At 34.7% G+C, this 22014-nt stretch overlaps 1 protein-coding gene across 1 annotated transcript in view; it reads left to right on the top strand.

The window, feature by feature from the left end:
* SLCO4C1 (solute carrier organic anion transporter family member 4C1) overlaps positions 1-22014 on the top strand; it is a 64854-nt gene that overhangs the window by 18915 nt on the left and 23925 nt on the right. The window contains exons 3-8 of the mRNA XM_003259799.4: positions 7646-7828; positions 14653-14749; positions 16400-16521; positions 18061-18167; positions 20589-20733; positions 21373-21568. Of these exons, the coding sequence (XP_003259847.1) occupies positions 7646-7828; positions 14653-14749; positions 16400-16521; positions 18061-18167; positions 20589-20733; positions 21373-21568 (850 nt within the window). The remainder of the gene's footprint in view (positions 1-7645; positions 7829-14652; positions 14750-16399; positions 16522-18060; positions 18168-20588; positions 20734-21372; positions 21569-22014) is intronic.

Here is a 22014-nt window from a genome sequence, read left to right as displayed (position 1 = left end):
GTTTGGCAGAGTGCTTAAAAAATGTTGGTTAGATCCTGTTGGTAGATGTGGTTGATAAGTTAGTTTATATCCTTGCTAATTTTCTGTTCTATCAGTTGCTCAGAGAGGGGTTTTGAAATCTTTCATTGTAATTGTGGGTTTGTCTGTTCCTCCTTTCATTCTATAAATTTCTGCTTCATGTTTTACAGCTCTATGATGGTGAAAACATGTTACTCTTCTTGGTAAATTGACTATTTTTCATTATGTAATGTCTCTCTGTGTCAAGTAAATTTTTTTGCTCTAAAGTCGGTTTCAACTGATATTAATATGGCTACTCCTACAATCTTTTGATTAATGCTTGGATGATATGTTTTTTCCCCCAATCTTTACATTTCAGCCTGCATTTGAAGTGAATTTCTTGTAGATGGCATAGTTGGGTTGTTTTTTTATTCATTATGTCAATATCCTTTAATTGTAATAGTCAGACCATTTACATGTAATGTAAATACTAGTATGTTAAAGGTTAAACCTGTACTTTTAATATTTTGTTTTGTGTTCGTTCTGTTTTTTGTTTCTCTGTTATCTGCTTCTTGCTTTCCTGAATATGAGTTGCTTGAACATTTTTAGAATTCCATTTTGATTTATCTATAGTGTTTTGAGTATATTTCTTTGTATAGCTTTTTGAGTGTTTTTTTCTAGATATTGCATTACATGTATATAAGTATAGTCTTTGTATTACATTATTAGACTCTGGTTCTTATTTAAATCTTCTGTCTTAACTACTTGACACTGCTCTGATGGCTTTGAGGTGGGGGTGGGTGATGTCTTATTTGCCGAGTGGCATCGAAGTCCAAGTTCACCTCTTGGCCTCAATTGACACCTAGTAGGAAGACAGGCTTCTTGTTACTGTTGGGTGGTGGTGGCAGTCCTGGATCTCCACTAGAACTCCACTGATATCATTCTGTCTGGGAAGGGTAGGAGTGACTTGCTACTCTTCTGCTGACACCACAGAGGAGAAGTATGGCCTAATTCCAACTAGACTACAGTGTAAGTTCTGACTCTTCACTAGGCTTCTTCTTGCACTAGCAGAGAGGGAGTGGGGGCGCTTCTGTTGCTACATAGAGCTGGAAACCCAGGCTACCAGTGTAGATTTCACTGTCACGAGGGGTGGGGATCATTACCTCCTGATGAGGGTAGAAGTCCCAGATCCCTTCTCAGCCTTCTCTGACACCACCCTGGAAGGGGGGTGGGGCACCTTGTTACACCATATAGTGCAGGGGTGAGTGTGGGTGAGACTGCAGTTTTTCTCTGTGGTATTTGACTAGAGTAGCATGATTACTGTATAATTTTTCTGCCTTGCCAAGCTGCTTCTTTCTTGATCTTTTGGCTAGAATGATGATAATTTTCTTGTGGCTCTTTTTTTTGTTTTGTAAGCAGCCTTTGGCATTTGTGGGTTGCTAACTTATTCAGCTGCAAATCTGGGATAGATTAAGCAAAAATAAAACCCCAGAAACTCACCACTATGTTCGTTGGGTACTGTCTAGGGAACTAAGGAGCGGCAATGGATTGGTGCCTCTCACTACTATAGCTAATAATCCACTTAATGGAATTCTTACACCCTGCCTTGTTGAATTCTAGTACCCAAGGGATGCAAGTTTCCATCAAGGCACACAGTCATTATTCCCTTAAATCCAAAGCTTAACAATAACTGTTCACTAATCCTTTTTGATCTCTTCATAGTAAATATTCAACAGGGAGAGTTCACTAAATTGACAGAGCTAATGGATCCTAGTTACCAAGGGAAAATTGAGTTGTTCCTTTCCAGTTGCAAGGAACAGTATATTTTTGGACTGCAAGATCCACTTAGGTGCCTCTTAACATTCCCATACTCAATAGTACTTGTTAAAAGAAAACTTCAGTAACTCAACAGGGAAAGAACAGCTGGAGACTTGTAAAAGACTGTAAAATACCTGACCAGTTAAGGTATAGGCAGTGGTAAAGGGAACAAGAACTGCATGATAGAAGGAAGCTATGCTTATCAGTTGGGCCCTCTGACCAACTATAGAAAGAGAACTATGGAGCTGGTTAATTGTCGCCCTGTTCTTGTTTTCCTCTGCCACCTTCGATGCAGACCACCGCTGGGGCTAACACTTCAGTGTTGCTTTCAGGTGGGAGAATAACTGAATGCATGCTACCTCATGATGATATTTTGCTGATAGCTTTTTGTGGGTTTCTTATGTGGGAGACATACAGATTTTTAAATTCAGACAAAGATAAAAGTGGATGCTAAAGAAGGAGGGGGAGCTGTGTTGGATATTCTGTGTCCCTCCAGAGCCAATATTTACTATTTATCACTTTTGCTTTGTGCTTTAGTAGAAAAATCCAACAGACTATGTCAATCTGGCACTTTCCTCTGCCCTGGATTGTAGTTGGGTTAGCTAACAGGAGTTTGCATGTTGGGAAGAAAGAGGTCCCAAGTGTGCATTTTCCTGGTGTCCTCCCCACTGGTGTGGTTTGGAGAGGCTGTGTGCCACTGTAACCCTCTAGGATTTAAGTCTGTTTGTATAAGGGCTAAATTTAAATATTTTTAATGACCTAGGACTGTTTTGTTTCTTTTGACACTTTTGTTATACTTCTAACCAGTCTTTTTCAAAAGTGATTTATAGAGCGGTAGTTCTGGGAGATGTTAGACATTAATGAAGAAAAAAACTAACTTGAATATATGATAGATGATTTTTAAAGTTAATATTCTTTATCATGTTACATATAAATAAGTGGTTATTCCACTTGTTATTCTCCAAGAAGAAAAGATACAAAGCCTTTGTTTGCCTGTGCATTCTGAAATTATTTAGAAGTGCTTGTGACACGTGATATACAGTATACTGCTGGTGTTCTCTACAAAGAAGATTCTCAATAGTCCAAGTACATTTGCGACTTGGAGTCTCTCTTCAAAGTCTACTCTAAGCTATGTCCTGGTGATGACCATTCATGTCATAGTTTCCTGGCCTCCAATTATGCAGGTTGACCTATAGAGATTTACATACATACTTTTAAAGTATAGTGATATTTCTTTAAATTATATATTTAAGTATTTCGTTCTATGATTTTAGTTTTCTTTCTTAGGTACATCAACTACTTCAACTATGTGCATGTATGATCTTCTTTGGCCTCCTTATGTTAACATTTCTTCTTTTTTTATCATGAATTTTGCTCACTTTTCTCATTTGTATTCTATATGCCCATAACTATGTTTTCTCAGTCAGTTAACCCATGTGCCCCTTTCCGTTGTATCTTCTTTTCTATGGGGTTTTAGTTTTTTCCTTTTACTTTTTTCTGTCAGGATTTGATCTCCTCTTTCTTTCCTTCATTTCTTTTCTTTTACTTCATTTATTTATATAAATAATTGCCTCATCTCGTGATGAACTCGGTGTTCACATTTCTCATTTGCTCCATGAAAATATTTTTGTGGTCAGTGCCCTAATCTTAATTTTAATAAAATTATGCTGCCTTTTTTTTTCTTATGACATCTTTCTGTAAATGCCGTGGTAACCAGAGATGTGGTACCAGAGATGATAGGAGAGGAATGTAGGATTGAGCTAAATTCCCCAGGCCAGAAGATGCGTTTAGACTCGGGGTGGTCAACTATAAACAAAAGCAGCAGCTCTTTCTCCTTCCTCAGGGCAGTGGTTAGGAGGTTAGGAGATGAGGAGTGAGGCTGAGGGAAGAAAAGTACAGCTAACCCCTGGGAAAGGAGAAAGAGAGACTGTGTTTGTTTAAAGTTAGCCACCTCAAAGCACCTGATGCAGGTAACTGGGGAGACTGGGTTCCCTCAAAACTAAGCTTCTTTACTCCCCTCTCCAGGATGCATAGATACACATCTCCTGGGAATCTCATCAAATGTGTGGCTGGGGAAGTGGAATCACATCACAGCAGAGTCCATTCTGCCCTACCCCTGGCAGCAGGATAGGCCCAGGGGAAAAGAGGTACCTTTAGCCTCTAGGTCTTTAGGGCAAATGCTTGGAGAGCAGCAGGCTGTGGGTCTTTGATTGGGGTTAAGCATTTGGCTGAGCTTGGTATGTTATGTGGATTTCCTTTTGTCTTTTTGTCACAGCCCTGCCAATATTAGTGGGTAAGACTGGACACTTCTTTGTTCATTAGGTAAAGTTCTAATCCTTAATTTTATTGGCAATGTTCCTCTAAATTTATAAACAACATAGGAGCTTCCTCTTGTGATGTATCGTAGGATCACATGCCTTTTAATTAATGTTGAAAGTGTAGTATCCATGGGGGATTGGTTCCAGGACCCCCATGGATAACAAAATCTGCATGCTCAAGTCTCTTCTATAAAATGGTGTGTTATTTGTATACAATCAACTTACATCCTCCTATAAACTTTAAATCATCTCTAGATTACAAATAATAGCTAATGCAGTGTAAATGCTATGTAAATAATTATAGTGTATTTTTATTTATATTTCTTTTATTGATATATTGTTATTTTTCTTCCCTGAATATTTTTCATCTGTGGTTGGTTGAATCCACAGATACAGAATCTGTGGATATGGAGGGCTAACTGTATTTGGTCAGAAATTGTTTGATTTTTCATTAGAAGTTGAAATTCTAGGTTCAAATGGTTTCCTCAACTAATAATCTCACAAAATTCATTGAATAGGTAAATCTAGCTATTTTATAAACTGTATTATAAAAGTACAATTTGCTTCTGATTATCTTGAGGTACACATGGCATCTCTGAATGAAGTATTTTTCTATAGGCTAAAATGTACCCTTTAGTAGTGTTTTTCAGGGCAAGTTCATTTTATGAGATTTAATAGGTTTAAATAATATAGGTTTAAATATTTTTCTTTGTCTTTATATTTGAATGACAATTTGGCTAAGCATAAAATATGAGGGTCACATTATCTTGCACTGGTTACTTTTTTGGCATCCCTTTACTGCCTCTATGGGATTAATGTTGCTTTAGAGAAGTCTGAATGTAAGCTTATGTTTTTTATTTCCTTCTGCATAGTGACTTTATCTTCTTGTTTAGCTGTTCAAAGAAGTCTTTTCATCTTTAAAATTCACAAACTTTACAAGGGAATATTTTGGTTTTGAAAGTCCCGCATCAAATTTTCCTGGGATGCTCTATATCTTTTTAAATCATAGATCAATTTTTATTACAGAAAATTTTCCATAATTTTACCTTTAAACATACTTATTTTTCTATTTTGGTTGACTATGCATATGTTTGATTGCATTTGCCTGAATTCTATATCTGTAATTTTCTCTGTAACCTTTTAAGTCTTGGTGTCTTATTTTTCCTTTATTTAATTTTGTTCATATTTCTCAAGTCTATTCTCTCTGTCATAATTCTCACAGTCTCTATTCTTTTTTGACCATTCCAGGGTGACCTCCATTTCTGATAGTTTTGTTCTTTTATGTTTTATAGAACAAAACATGATACTGAGTTATTTTAGCCCATGTTTGTGTTTTTTTCTTTTCTCTCTATTTCACCGCATATTTCTTTCTTTCTTTTTTTTTTTTTTTCGAGATGGAGTCTTGCTTTTCTGCCCAGGCTGGAGTGCAGTGGCTCACTGCAACCTCCTCCTCCTGGGTTCCAGCAATTCTCCTGCCCTCAGCCTCCCAAGTAGCTGAGACTACAGAAGTGTGCCACCACACTCAGCTAATTTTTGTATTTTTAGTAGAGACGGGGTTTCACCATGTTGGCCATGCTAGTCTCAAACTCCTGACCTCAAGTGATCCACCCACCTTGTCCTTCCAAAGTGCTGGAATTACAAGTGTAAGCCACCACGCCCTGCCTCAACACATTTCTATGAGCTTATTAAATCCCTGTTTTGAGCTCTGGATTTTAAGAGGCAATAGTTTCCATTCCTTTTTTAATATGGCAATATAGTAATTTTAAAATCTACATTAATGACAGTATTTTTCTGGAGACTGTTCTCCCTTACTAGCCATTTGTTTTTCTTTTCTGGTTATTATTCAACTTTGAATGAGGTGAATTATTCATTGTCAGCTTTTTGTGGGATGTTTGTATTAGATTTCATAATACAGGACCATCTGTATTACGAAAATGGATCAATTAAATGGAGCTTTTCATGAAACACTGTAAAATGGGTTATAGCTGGGTTGACATATTGATGCCTTTAAACCTTAGAAAGCTGAAGTAATAACAAGAGATTTGTGCTGGAGTGGGATTGCAGAGATTAGTGACACAAGATCAAACGGCCATAAATAAACCCCCAAATAGTCAAGTTAGTAAGAGATGTGCTTTTTGGTTAATGCAGTAGAATGCTGGATCTCTGTCTTCTCCCACTAACATACGAATTAACTTAGCACTTCACAGCCCTGCTTTCTTTCTCAATGTATGCCTGTATTATTCACGTTTTCTACTTGGGGCCTGCCTGGATGCCTCTGCTTTCTCAAGGTAGCTAATTGACTGATTATATTCACCAGAGCTGATCTAATTGGCTTACTGCAATCACCTGGGCTGAGCTAATTGGCTTAATGTATTTACCTGAGTTGCAGATGACCTCTGACCTACTTTTCTTCCGAGGCCTTTTTTGCAACATATACACACACATTACATAGACATAGCCACGTGATCCATTCTGTGTGTATATGTTTATCCACCTATCTTATATCTAAATAAAGTAGTAAAAATGCTAGGATAAAACCATTGTTTGTGTAATTATGGAATAAGGAGCAGTCATGTATCAAACTCAGAACCTAGGAAAATTGAACTAATTGAAAAATTAGTTCACAGAAAAAAATGCAAGTGACAATAAATGTATGGAAAAATGCTTAATGTCACTGATTTTAAAAATGAAATTAAAAAATTATATATATATATTTTTAACCAATGAGATAGGTAGTCATTTAAGTTTTATTATGTAAAGTGTTAATGAATTGTTGGTGGGATTGCATATTTGTATGACTTTTTGATAAAGTGGTTTGGCAGTATCAAAATATAAATATTTATTCACTTTGACCTAGCAGTTTCACTCTTTGTAACCTGTCCTATAGATAGCCTTGCCCAAAATGTGCCAGGGTAAACTTAAAAAAATATGTACATCGTAACATTCTGATGGAAATAACAAAATGATCTAAACCTATGTATAATACAATATAATATTAATAATATTTATTATTAAATACATGTGCTGGACTAGGCAATAAAATTACAGGACATTTATGATGTAGAATATTATGACAGTGCCAATAAATAAATTTAAATATAGCTTTAAGTGCTAATATCAGAGCCATCCGGGACATAATAAGTGAAAACTGGACATTGTTGAATATAAAGATACCATGTTTTATTATGACTATAATTGTGTAAAAAAATTAAATGGGGTATACAACATGTAAATGTGTGAATAAATGTCTGAAAAACTGAAAAGAACTGTTAACAGTGGTTACCCCCATCTAAGTGACAAAGGTGAATAAGGGTTACCTTCATAAAGTGAGGGCAGGCTGGGGTAAGAAAGTGTATTTTTCTTTTGATGTATTTTTAAATAGTTTAAATCAAAGTAAAATGATTGGAAGAAATAAATAAGGTTATATTATATCAGGCAAGTCTAATTTATGTGATAGAAATTTAAATCATTAGCAAAATTTCTATAAATTCACAATTTTTTTTTCCCCAAAGACACTTGTGTAACAACAAGGAATAGCACCAGTTGTATGTCTTCAACTTCTTCACTTTCTAACCACTTGTATGTCTTCATCTTGGGACAACTATTGCTGGGGGCAGGAGGAACTCCTCTTTATACTCTGGGAACAGCCTTTCTTGATGATTCTGTGCCCACACACAAGTCTTCTCTCTATATAGGTAAGTTTACTCTCTAAACTGTCTCAGTATCACTTTATCTTATTATTTGTCCACTTTAGAAGTAAAGTATCACATAGGCTTATTAAAAAGTTAGTTGTAATGCCATAGGTTTTCCCAATAAATAAATGCAGCATTACTTTTATTTCCTGCCATATAATGTCAGTAAATATAAATTATAATGATTTTTGTTGATCCTCTGCTGTATTTCTTGCTCTAGGCATGCCAGCTTTGCACGACAGGAATAGCCATTTAAGTAGCATTCTCTTTAGATTGCTTGAATCATAGGGTAACTTTCACAAGTGACATAGAGGCAAATCTCTACAAGGTGTAGAGATTGAGCTCTGCCATTCTGTGTGATTTATTACATCCTATATTGACTTACAGTCCACAAAAGGAAACATTGTTTCTCATTTGTGATCTAATTCCTGGTAGCATAAGTTTCTCTTAAATTCCTTCTCTTATGTTTTTGCAAGGTAAAGCTAACTAGACAATGCACAGCCCTATATCTAATTATTGAATACTTTATTTGCATATGAATTTTCTCTTTATCAGTCTGTTAATCTAACATAGGAGATTCATTACCATAGCATTTGGAAGACAGTATGTTCAGTGCAGCCTAAGCCACTGAGGAACTCACAGATACCATTGGCTTTGATTACAGCCAGAGTATTCAAATGGAGACTACACTGCTGCGCCCACCCAGAATCAAACCCAAGGGATACCTACCCAACCAACACCATAGATATATCTATAGGAATATGTCTTATCCTGTGAAAACTACTCAGTAAAATTGGAGGAGTGACTGTTACTCCAGCTGTGCAGATATCAATATAGTAACAAGGAAAAGCAAAAACATGAAAAAGCAAGGAAACATGGCACTTTGAAAGAAATACAATAATTATACAGTAACAGAACTAAAATAAAATAAAAATCTATGAAATGCCTAAAAAGGAATTTGAGCTAATGGTCTTAAAGAAACTCAGTACGATATCAAGGGAACTCAGATAAACAACACAAGGAAATCAAGGAAACAATTCATGATCTGAATGAGAAATTCAAGAGAGATAGATATCATTAAAAATAACCCAATAGAAATCATGCAACTGATGAATTAAATGAATGAAATTACAAGTGTAGTTGAATGAAAAATTACAGTTGAGAGCTTTAACAATAGACTAGATCAAACAGAAAGAATTTCTGACCTCAAGGAGCGGTCTTTTGAAATAACCCAGTCAAACAACACAGCAAACAAAATGAAAAAAAAATAAAGAAAGCTTATGTGACGTATGGGCACTATTAAGTATACAAATATTTGAATTTTAGGAATTTCAGAAGGAGAAGAAATGGGAAAAGGTATAGATAATCCATATAATGAAATAATGCTGAAAACCTCTCAAGTTGCGGGTGAGAAATTAGACATCCAGATACAGGAAGCTCAGTGATTCCCAAATAGACTCAACCCAAAGGGGTCCTCTTCAAGGTATATTATATTCAAACTGGCAAAAATCAAAGACAATGATAATTCTAAAAATAACAAAAGAAGAGCGTCAAGTCACATATGGAGGAATTCCCGTTAGAAAGATTTCTCAGCAGAAACCTTACAGGTCAGGAGAGAATTGGATGATATATTTAAGAATGCTCAAAGGCAGGGGTCTGGGGGTGGGGGGGACACAGCTGTCTGTCAAGAATACTATATCCAGCAAAGCTATTCTTCAGAAATGAAGGTGAAATAAAGTCTTTCCGAGGCAAGCAAAAACTGAGGGAGTGCATCATCACTAGACCAGCCCTACAAAAAATGCTTAGGGAGTCCTACATCTGGAAGCAAAAGGACAATAATCACCACTCTGAACACAAGAGACAGCATAAAACTCAATGGCAGAGCAGATACTTAAGAAAAAGAAAGAAATCAAATGTTATCACTACAGAAAACTGCCAAACTACTAAGGTGAACAAGAGAGGAATAAATGAACAAAGGATCTATAAAACAATCAGAGAACAATTAACAAAATGACAGAAGTCCTCACCTATCAATGATAACAACCTTGAATGTAAATAGTTTAAATTCCCTAATTAAAAATATAGATAGGCTAAATGGATTAAGAAAATATATCTAATTATATGCTGCCTAGAAGAAACTCATTTCAACTGTAAAGACACACTTAGACTGAAAGTGAAGGGATAAAAAAGATATTAGTGTAATTGTAAACCAAAAGCGTGTGGCAGTAGCTATACTTAGACAAAATAGTCTAAGTCAAAAAATACAAGAAAGAGACAAAGAATATCATTTTACAATTACAAATTCATCAAGAATACAAAAATAAATTCACTAAGAAGATATAGCAATTATAATCGAATATGCGCCCAACACCAGAGCATGCACATATATGAATCAAATATTATTAGAGTTAAAGAAATGGATTCCAATATAATAACAGTTGGGAACGTTAATGCCCCACTTCCAGCACTGGGAAGATCATCTAGGCAGAAAATCAGTGAATAATATTGCACTTAAACTTCAGTATAGACCAAATTGACCTAACAGGTATTTACGGAACATTTTATCCAGTAGCTACAGGATACATGTTCTTCTTTTCAGCACATGGAACATTCTCCAGGGTAGACCACATGAAGCCACAAAATAAGTCTCAAAAAACTTTTAAATATTAATAATATATCAGGTATATTCTCTGACTACAGTGAAATAAAACTAGAAATCAATAATGAGGAACTTTGGGAACTGTACAAATAGATGAAAATTAATCATCATGCTCCTGAGCAGCCAATACGCCAATGAAGAAATTAAGAAGGAATTACATGAAAGTAGAAATACAATAAACCAAATCTTATGAGGTACAGCAAAAGCAATGCTAACAGGGAATTTTTTACCAATAAACACCTACATCATAAAAATAGATTTCGAATAAACCGCCTAATGATGTACCTCAAGGAAATGGAAAAGCAAGAAGAAACAAACCCAAAATTAGTAGAAGGAAAGAAATAATAAAGACTATAAGAGAACTAAACAAGAGTTAAAAAAGAAAACTACAGAAGATCAATGAAATGAAAATTGGTTTTTGGAAAAGATAAAATAAAGCCATTTGCTAGACTTAAAAACAGAGAGAAGACCTAAATAAGTGAAATCAGAAACAAAATAGAAGGCATCACAGCTGATACCACAGAAAAGCAAAGGATTATTAGTCTTACGAACAAATACATCCAACAAATTCAAAAACCTAGAGAAAATGGATAAATTCCCAGGAACATACAACCTACCAAGATTGAACCAGGAAGAAATAGAAAACTTGGTCAGACAAATAACATGTAATGAGATTGAATCAATAATAAAAAGTCTCCCATGAAACAAAAGCCCAGGGCTGGATGGCTTCACTGCTGAATTCTATAAAACTTGTAAAGAAGAACTTAGCACCAGTTCTTTTCAAACTATTCCAAATAGTTGAAGAGGAGAGAATTCTTCCTAACTTATTCTGAGACCAGTATTACCCTGATGCCAAAACCAGAGAAAAACAGAATGTAAAGAGGAGCTACAAGCCAATATCCCTAATGAACACAGATACAAAAGTCCTCAACAAAATTATAGCTAGCCGAATTCAATAGCACATCAAAAAATAATATACCATGATCAAGTGGAATGGATTTCAGTGATGCAAGAATTAGTTTGTCATATGGAAATCAATAAATATGACACATCACATAAACAGAATGAAGGACAAATATCACATGATCATCTCAGTAGATGTAGAAATGTATTTGAAAAAACTCAATATCCCTTCATGATAAAAACTTCTAAGAAATTAGGTATAAAAGGAACGTACATCAACACAGTAAAGGCCGTATATGGCAAACCCACAGCTAACATTATACTGAGAAAAAGCTGAAAGCCTTTGCTCTAAGAACTGAAGCACAAGAGAGCCCACTTTCTGTTTTTTTTTTTCTTCTTTTTTTTTTTTTGAGATGGAGTCTCGCTCTTGTCTCCCAGGCTGGAGTGCAGCCGTGTGATCTCTGCTCATTGCAACCTCTGCCTCACAGGTTTAAGTGATTCTCCTGCCTCAGCCTCCCAAGTAGCTGGGATTACAGGCACCTGCCACCACGCCTGGCTAATTTTTGTATTTTTAGTAGAGATGGGGTTTCACCATGTTGGCCATACTGGTCTTGAACTCCTGACCTCAGGTAATCCACCCGCCTCGGCCTCCCAAAGTGCTAGGATTACAGGCATGAGACACCAGGCCTGGCTGAAGGCCCACTGTGATCACTCTTATTCAACATGGTACTGGAAGTCCTATTCAGAGCACTTAGGCGAGAGAAAGAAATAAGGGACATCCAAATTGGAGAAGAGGAAGCCAAATTGTCTCTCTCCACAGATGACATAGTCTTACATAAAAACATCTAAAGACTCCACCAAAAAACTCTTAGAACTATTAAATAAATTCAGTGAAGTTTCAGGGTACAAAGTCACATTAAATCAGTAGTATTTCTTTACACCAATGATGAACTAGCTGAAAAACATATCAAGAAAGTAATATCATTTATAATGGTTACAAAGAAATACATAGGAATAAATTTAACCCAGGAGGCGAGAATCTTTAAAGGAAAACTACAAAACACTGATGACAGAAACTGAAGACAGAAAAAAAATGGAAAGGCATCCCATGCTCATGGATTCAAAGAGTGAATATTGTTAAAATGACTGTCTATACTACCCAAAGCAATTTACAGATTCAATGCAATCCCTATCAAAATTCCAATGTCACTTTTCACAGACATGGAAAAACAGTCCTAAAATTCATATGGAACTAGAGAAGATGCCAAATAGCCAAAACAATCCTGAGCACAAAGAACAAAGCCAAAAGCATCACACTATCTGATTTCAAACTATACAACAAAGGTTTAGTAATCAAAAAAGGATGGTGTTGGTATCAAAGCAGACACATTGACCAATGGAACGGAATAGAGAACTCAGAAATAAATCTATGTATTTATGGCCAACTGATTTTTGCTAAAGATACCAAGGATATACACTGGGGACTCTTTAATAAATGATGCTGTAATAACTGGATGTTGATATGCAGAAGAATACAACTAGACCCCTAACTCACACCATATTCAAAAATCAACTCAAAATGGATTAGAGACTTAAATGTAAGACTCAAAACTATAAAATTACCAGAGGAAAGCATAGAGGAAACACTTTAGTACATTGGTCCAGGCAAAGATTATATGGCTAAGACTGCAAAAGCATAGGCAACAAAAACAAAATTAGACAAATGGGACTATATCAAGCTAAAACGTTGCTGCACAGCACATGAAACAATCATCAGGTTGTAGAGACAACCTGTAAAACAGGAGGAATTATTTGCAGACTGTTCATCCAACAAAGGACTAATTTCCAGAATATATAAAGAACTTTAACAACTCAACAGCAAAAAGTCCAAATAATCTAATTATAAAATAAGCAAAGAATCGATATAGCCATTTTTCAAAATAAGATATACAGATGACCACCATGTGTCCCCATGTTATTGTAGCATTTCCCACAATAGCTAAGAGATGGAATCAAGCTAAATATTCGTCAACAGATGAATAAAGAAAATGCGAAATGTATATACAACAGGATACTATTCAGCCATTAAAAAAAAGAATCCTGTCATTCATAGTAACATGGGTGAGCCTAGAGGACATCCTGTTAAATGAAACAAGTCAGGCACAACAGATAAATACTGCATGTTCTTACTGATATGTGGGAGGTAAAAAGAAAAAATATCAGCTCATGGAATTCAATAATAGAATTATGGTTATTAAAGGCTGGGGAAGATATGGGATATGGAGAGATTTGTTAATGGATAGAAAACTACAGTTAGGAGAAATAAAATTCTGGTGTTCTATATAGCACTGTAGATTGAATATAGTTAACCACTACTCATTGTATATGTTCAAAAAGCTAGAAGAGGGAATGTTGAATGTTCCCCACATAAACAAGTCATAAATGTATGAGGTGATGGGTGTGCTAATTACTATGATTCGATCGTTACACATTGTATAGATGTATTGACACATAACCATGTACCCTCTAAACATGTACGATGGTTACATGTCAACTAAAAAAAGGGAAAAAAAGTGAAACTATATTCAACTGACTCCCCAGAATACTTGGGAGCTTAAATAAACAGCAACAACAACAATAAAAAGACATGAGTGGTCAAATAACTTTTGTTTTATGAAGATTCAGAGTTATATATGGCAACATTTTAAATATCTCACAGATAGAAATAAGCTCAATTTAATTCTACTGCAAGTAAAAATAGGGAGAGTCCCTATCCTAAGAGCAAGAAATCGAATGGCTTACTTTTAAGAAATAGACTTATCAGCAGATCCAGATTTGAAGTCAGCTGCTGTAGTGCAAAATACAAAATTCTGTATGAGTTGTGCAGAGTAGAAAAGGCTTCTTGTTTCACATTGCTTGCATTGTTTTCTTCCATGATATTGTAAAGAGTAACTATGATCACTATCAGTAAAGGATAAGTAGTAGATATACTACCTCTACTGCCAGTTAACAACACTTCCCATGGATTTATAATTTTTGGTTTTGTTCTAATTATTACTACAAATAGCTTTTACGTTGAGTTGTATGTTTTAGGCTTTTTGACTTGACTATCAATTCAAATGGTATTGTTTTAGTGAAAATATGTGTGATTTTGATATGTTTAATTGTTTAGATTTTTCTATAGTAAAACATTTGTTTTCACTGTTAGATATGCAAAGTGAAGTTGTACATATGACTGTATTCAATGTCTCTGTTCTTCTTCTAGGAACTGGTTATGCTATGTCAATCTTAGGCCCTGCTATTGGCTATGTATTGGGAGGACAACTGCTGACCATATACATTGATGTTGCTATGGGAGAAAGGCAAGGCAGTATCTATTTTTCTTTTATTTAAAGTCATTTTATTTTAATTATGCCAGCATCATAGACAGAACATTTTCACAGTACTTCCCTCAATATAGCATGAGGAATTATTCAGGAAACAAAATTGAATACAAAGAATTCCTATATAATATCTTATTTGGCTGCATTACCTTTTGGGTCAGTGCTATACCATCTTTTATTGTAATAACATATTTTCATAAATAACGATATTTAATAAAGTCATCTGGTGAAATTTAAAAAAATAAATATGTAGGACCCCATGCATTGTTTAAAAATAAGAATTCAATAAAAATTAGCAGTATTTTCCATAGATTTAGTTGGGACTAGATAGTCTGAAGAGTCTCAAGAGTCTATGATTCTCAGAAAATGTTCCATAGTAACTCTGATAATGTCAGAGATCACAATTACACCACTTTAACAATGATGACAATGAAAGATAGTAATAGATAATATTTATTTGTCCTATACTATATACCAGACATCATATGTTTTGAGTGTTAACTTATTTTACGTGCTGTCTTATTTAATCCTCTCAAGTATACTACAAAGTAGTTGATATGACAGGTTGGTAAGTGGCTAAGACATGAATTAAAGTAGATCTCTTTGACTCCAAAATTCAACACTGAGTTAGTTACCTTCTCCATTTCCTGATTAGAGAAATTTGTGCCTTTGCTGAGGTCATATTTTTTTTCATTTTGCCACTGGGAATAATAACTGCACAATCCTCTACATGACCATGAGCAGTGAGTACAAAAATGTGGTCATAGGTATGTGATTTGTTCTCTAAAGTGTTAGTCCTAGGTTAATCTTTCACAACCTATACAAAGGCATGCAGAAGAACTCTTCAATTAGTGACCCAGAGATTTAAGAAAGGACATTTTAATTTCAGTGGAAAATTACATGAGTTGTAGGCATAGTATATTTTCGGAAAGGGCCAAAGTGTATTAAAATATGAGACCCCTGGCTGGGCACGGTGGCTCATACCTGTAATCCTAGCACTTTGGGAGGTCAAAGTGTAAGGATCACTTGAGGCCAGGAGTGGCTTGTGCCTGAAGTGCCAGCTACTTGGGAGGCTAAGATGGGAGAATCACTTGAACCCAGGAGTTCAAGGCTGCAGTGAACTATGATCATGCAATTGCACTCCAGCCTGGGTGACAGACCGAGACCCTGTTTCAAAGAAAAATAGACAAATAAATAGTCGCTTTAAGAATAATTTTACATTAAAGAAATGCTCTAATTGAGGCACACTCTGGACTTTTAACATAGATCAGTGATTTGCTGTGATATATATTTAATTTAATACAGTAGAGAAGAAAATTTAGCCAAAGTTAAAAGAATGTTGAGAAATTCTATGTATGTTTTCAAATATTTGTCATATTTAGTATTAGATATTTTAAACTTTTGTGTCATATTTGCCATTTTTAAACATTTTGTAAACCATTATTCTTACAACTCTCAATTATGTCTGCTACCTGTTTTCTGATTCTTTGCTATGGCACCATTAAACTGTTGGATATTATAATCATATTCTACTATATGCACTTGAAGTATAAAGTATATAATTATCTTAACTGAGTTTTAATTAATAAGGTAGAGTTGACTTTTACCTCTTGTTTTTCTGTCATATAGCACTAATGTCACTGAGGATGATCCGCGATGGTTGGGAGCTTGGTGGATTGGGTTTCTTCTATCATGGATCTTTGCTTGGTCTTTAATAATACCTTTTTCTTGCTTTCCAAAACATTTACCAGGTAAACATGCTTTCTTTAAAACCAGAGAAGTTTATTTTAATTGTAGGCCAGTTGTTATTTTCTGTATGATTAATAAGAACTATAGATTCACCCTGTTTCTTTTATAGAATCTCAACTGTCTGCCTATGTAAACTTTTGTATTTTCTTCATTCTAGAAAATATTGGGTAACAATCTTAATATTGATATTTTTTTCAATTTCCAATTAATAATAAAACTATGAATATTTACCTCTTTAGTACTTAATAAATTTGTTTCTTATGTTTTATCTGGAATTCTGCTTTATGTGTATGCAAGGTATAACATCTTTTAAACTGTTAGTTTATATTTAGTTAGTCATTAATTTCAATCTGTCTTAAATCATTCATGTGAATTATTTGTAGTTAAAAGTGCAAGTACTTTTTTATTTTCAATTATCACTGAAGTCATTCTGTAGGGTACTTTTTTTTTTTTTACTGTATGTGAATATTAAACATTATTTTCTTTCTTTCTTTTATGTTTTTTGAGACAGAGTCTCTCTCTGTTGCCCAGACTGGAGTGCAGTGGCACGATCTCCGCTCACTGCAACCTCTGCCTCCCGAGTTCAAGCAATTCTCCTGACTTAGCCTCCCGAGTAGCTGGGACTACAGGCATGCACCACCACACTTGGCTAATTTTTGTATTTTTGTTAGAGATGGGGTTTTGCCATGTTGGCCAGGCTGGTCTTGAACTCCTGACCTCAGGTGATCTGTCTGCCTCAGCCTCTCAAAGTGCTGTGATTACAGGCATAAGCCACCACACTCGGCTTGAAAACTAAACATTCTATATAAAAAGAAAAGGTTAATAAGAAAGAATATTCATTTTTCTCTATGAGCTCTTGCTTCTGTATAATCATGTAGTTAAAATACATACCTGTAGAAGTATTTTTCTTTAGGTTGAAGGTATTTAGTTGTTTACATTGTTATTTGCAGCAGGATAGATTATTAACTTTTGGAAATGGGTAAGAGAAAATCTGACAGACTGTGAGTAGGTAGACTCATTAATTTCTTTCTACCCTGAGCCATTGATTTATAGTTCCATATGTTAACTGTTTTCTCAAATTTATTGGCAGTACCATTATTAAAAATCAAAGGCACATGGTAATAAGATGACAAATATATTTCATTTGTCAAGCATGTTAGGATTAATAGAGCAGAGGAAAAAAGCCACAAAAATACTTTAATACAAAAGATAAAAAAGAGAACCATTTGAAAGGAAGAAAAAATGTTAAGAGATTTTAAATGAAAAGCATAGCTTTGTGATTGGAGCAAAATTGTCTCATTTTAATGTTTAGACTGGTTGGAACTTCCTAAGCTAGTAGTAATGAATACTAGTTCTTGGGGCATCCTGATTACAGGCATAGATATTTAGATATTTGGACAATTTTATTAACAGAAGAACTAGCCTCTTATAGAATTTATATACTAGTGGAAGTATGTGTCAGTTAAAAAGTAAGCACTTTTTTTACATGAAGAATAAAATGATAGAGCACATTTACTTACTATATATATATTTTTTTTTAGGTACAGCAGAAATTCAAGCTGGAAAAACTTCCCAGGCTCATCAGAGTAATACTAATGCAGATGCGAAATTTGGAAAAAGTATTAAAGATTTTCCAGCTGCTCTAAAGGTAAAATAAAATTCTTCTCCGTCTCTCTCTCTCAGTCTCAGACACACACACGTATACACACATACAACTCTCACGTACATATGTGTAGATGTGTTTTTATATTATATATACACACATATATATACACATACAACCACACATGTATACATACATATAAACATCCGCATAAACCCACACACACCAACACATACCCACACGTGCACACACACATGCCATCTTTTCATAGTACAATTTTGTTTGCTTGTTTACTACAATTCGAGCTCTTATAAACAACTCTTTGGATTCAGTTTTATTGTCTTTTGAGTAAATGAAAACTATTCCAGGGTAGAATGGTTGAAAGAGCATGAGTTGTCTTATTGGCAATATCATATTCAGTGGTTCCTTGTTAACACTAGTATCCCATTATTCCATGACATTTTTCTTATGAAACTGATTAGTCAATTATCACTGAATTGTAAATATATTTGAGAATTCTGAACCAATATTTTTCTTTTGTGAAAGAGGTGGTTAGTGGTAACTTGTTATGAATTTGAGGCTAAAGAACAAAAGTGTTATGGTCCATTAAGTTGTACTCAGCAGAAAAGTATTCTTTCTATTTAGTGTTATAAAAGTTTTATTCATAGGCCAGGTGCAGTGGCTCACGCTTGTAATCCCAGCACTTTGGGAGGCCGAGGCGGGCGGATCACAAGGTCAGGAGATCGAGACCACGGTGAAACCCCGTCTCTACTAAAAATACAAAAAATTAGCTGGGCGTGGTGGCGGGCGCCTGTAGTCTCAGCTACTCGGAGAGGCTGAGGCAGGAGAATGGCGTGAACCCGGGAGGTGGAGCTTGCAGTGAGCCGAGATCGCGCCACTGCACTCCAGCCTGGGTGACAGAGCGAGACTCCGTCTCAAAAAAAAAAAAAAAAAAAGTTTTATTCATAAAGGACTTTATAATTTTACCTTTTCAAGACGTGAAATTGTTTGCTTTTCATTGTTTTTGGTTTCTTGTCAAATAAAAGCCTTAAAATGTTTTTACTTCTCCACTCAGCCCATCTTTCAAGTCTCCACACCATACATGCACATTCTTGTGTTTTGCTGATATTGTTCATGCTTTAATTGCAACTACTATTATTTTCTCTTACAGTAGTTCCGTTCTGTTTCATTATTCCTGTTTAGTTTATCTTATAAATTTTAATTTACATTACCATATAGAGTCATTACTGACCATTACGTTTTTTTATCCTTGTGTCCTCCTACTTAGAGATCTCTCTATTCTGATTTCAATCTCTGTGAATTCACCATTTTCTTGTTGGTTTTCCTTAGATAGGATACCACCTAGACATCCTTGAATGTCTGAATAATATATTTTACTAGGTGAATACTTTTGGATCATTCCTCTTTAATCCCAGTAGTCTGTGGATATTGTTTGCTCTTTGCTACTTAATTGTGTTGTATTTGAGAAGTTTTATGCTAGTGTGATTCTAACTTATTCTTTTCATCTGTATGTTGGTAAGTTTTTTCATTTATCTTTGATTACAGGAAATTTACTTAGTTATGCTGAAGTGTGTGTCTTTTTTCATTAATTCTTCTCAAGATTTGATTATTTTCAATCTGAAGACAATTTTTTAAAATATTGCTATTTTTATTATTATTAATTATTTTAAATTATTGCATGTTTTTAGGTACTTTTTCCTCCTTTTGTCAGTCTATGTGGCTCTGACTTCTAAAGCTCCCATCTTGCTCCTTTGTGACTCCGTGTGTGTGTGTGTGTGTGTGTGTGTTTTGCTTGGTTTTATGAAAAATTTTTTGGCATTTAATATTTGAGAACTATAATTTGGTTTTCACTTTGTCCTTAAATGTATTAACACAATTAACCTCCATACTCCCCTCTGTCACTAAGTAAGATTCTGAGAGGTCTAGCCATATAGACACCTATTTAAAGTTGCTTAACTGTGTTTCTAAAGTTCTTAATTGCTGAGTCTAATCATGGAACAATACTATGAATTTGATACTTAGAGACCATTCTCATCTGTGCTCATAGTCTCAAACTCTTTCTTTACTGTACATAGGAATTCAGAACACAATAAAATACCAAGTAGGTGGTAGATTTATAGTGTGGAGATTTACAGTAACACTGGGGAAGGGAACTTTTCCAAGAAGGCTTTTACCTTCTTTCTGTAGCCCTTGGAATGCAATAAAAGCACAACCACCATGTTGAGGAATTATCTATCAATTTTCTATGTATTCCACATATAAATTTTCTCATCGTGTATGGGTAATTCTATTAATTATCCATAGTTATATTTTTATTTTGGAGGAAATGCTGAAATTTTACAGATGATTGTAAAATTTTGTTAATTCATCATGCTAACCTTCTAATTCTGTACTTTGCAGTACAATCATAGCTATTCATTTGAGGAAATGTATTTTTTTGTTTAGAATTTGATGAAGAATGCTGTCTTTATGTGTTTAGTTCTATCAACTTCTTCAGAAGCCTTAATTACTACTGGATTTGCTACATTTTTACCTAAATTTATAGAAAATCAATTCGGATTGACATCCAGCTTCGCAGCTACTCTTGGAGGTAAAACATTTTCTTTATCTTAACTTAATCTAAAAATTTTACTTTACTATATTACATTTTTATGAGGATAGTGTATAATTTGAGGTAGCCCTCCTTGAAATTTAAACTAAAACCAGCCCGGTCAACGTGGTGAAACCCTGTCTCTACCAAAAAGCATAAAAATTAGCCGAGCATAGTGGCACGCACCTGTAGTCCCAGCTCCTTCAGAGGCTGAGGTGGGAGAATCACTTGAACCTGGGAGGTAGGGGCTGCAGCGAGCCGAGACTGTGCCATTGTACTCCAGCCTGGGTGACAGAATGAGATCTTGTCTTTAAAAAAAAAAAAAAAGAAAGACATTTAAACTTAATTTTCGTAAAAATTTCTGATTTTCTGACATTAGGCAATCTATTGTATGAAGTAGAGAAAGACAAAGGCTAAAATGCCTAAAGAGAATATGTATTAATCTTAATGTTCAATACATTAATTTGACTAATTCCCTACTTGATGGACCTTTAAGTCATTTGTACATGTATTTCTATATCAGGTGAATAAATATAAGTTAAAACCATATTGACACCTGTTTTTGATGTTTTCCAGTTGTCAGTATGAGTGAGTATATGTGTATGGTTTCTCACAATCTACATTCTTTTTTCTTATTAGGGGCTGTTTTAATTCCTGGAGCTGCTCTCGGTCAAATTTTAGGTGGCTTCCTTGTTTCAAAATTCAAAATGACATGTAAAAACACAATGAAGTTTGCATTGTTCACATCTGGAGTTGCGCTTACGCTGAGTTTTGTATTTATTTATGCCAAATGTGAAAATGAGCCGTTTGCTGGTGTATCTGAATCATATAATGGGTAAATACATTTCAGTGCTTTTTGACATTAATACCAGAATAATAGACTAAGCATTTCCAAGCATATGTTTTCTTATATAAAATGGTGAGAAATTGGCTTTTTAAAAATTTGGAAGGCCTTTTTTCCTACTTAAGAACATTTGGTTTTGTTTTTAGATAATTGATGTCTTCTTAAAAGTTGGGGATATTTATAGAAAGAACATTTAAGGAGCAACTTTCATATGCTGGGCACTATGCTTCCTCAGGGATACAAAGATTAATACAGTAGGATTTTTGCCTCTAAGCTATTCACATCCTAGGGAGAATTTCATATTATATGTTTTTATTGATCTAAATTTTTAAAAATGGAAATAACTCCCTATGATAAAAATTATCTTATTAGGTTGGTTGCAAACAGACAAGAAGAGAAATTAGAATAAAGCTAGTCCTAGCTAATGCTTATCATTA

The sequence above is a fragment of the Nomascus leucogenys genome, chromosome 2 (genome assembly GCF_006542625.1).
Source record: "Nomascus leucogenys isolate Asia chromosome 2, Asia_NLE_v1, whole genome shotgun sequence".
NCBI lineage: Eukaryota > Metazoa > Chordata > Mammalia > Primates > Hylobatidae > Nomascus > Nomascus leucogenys.
This window is presented reverse-complemented; position numbering and strand designations above follow the sequence as displayed.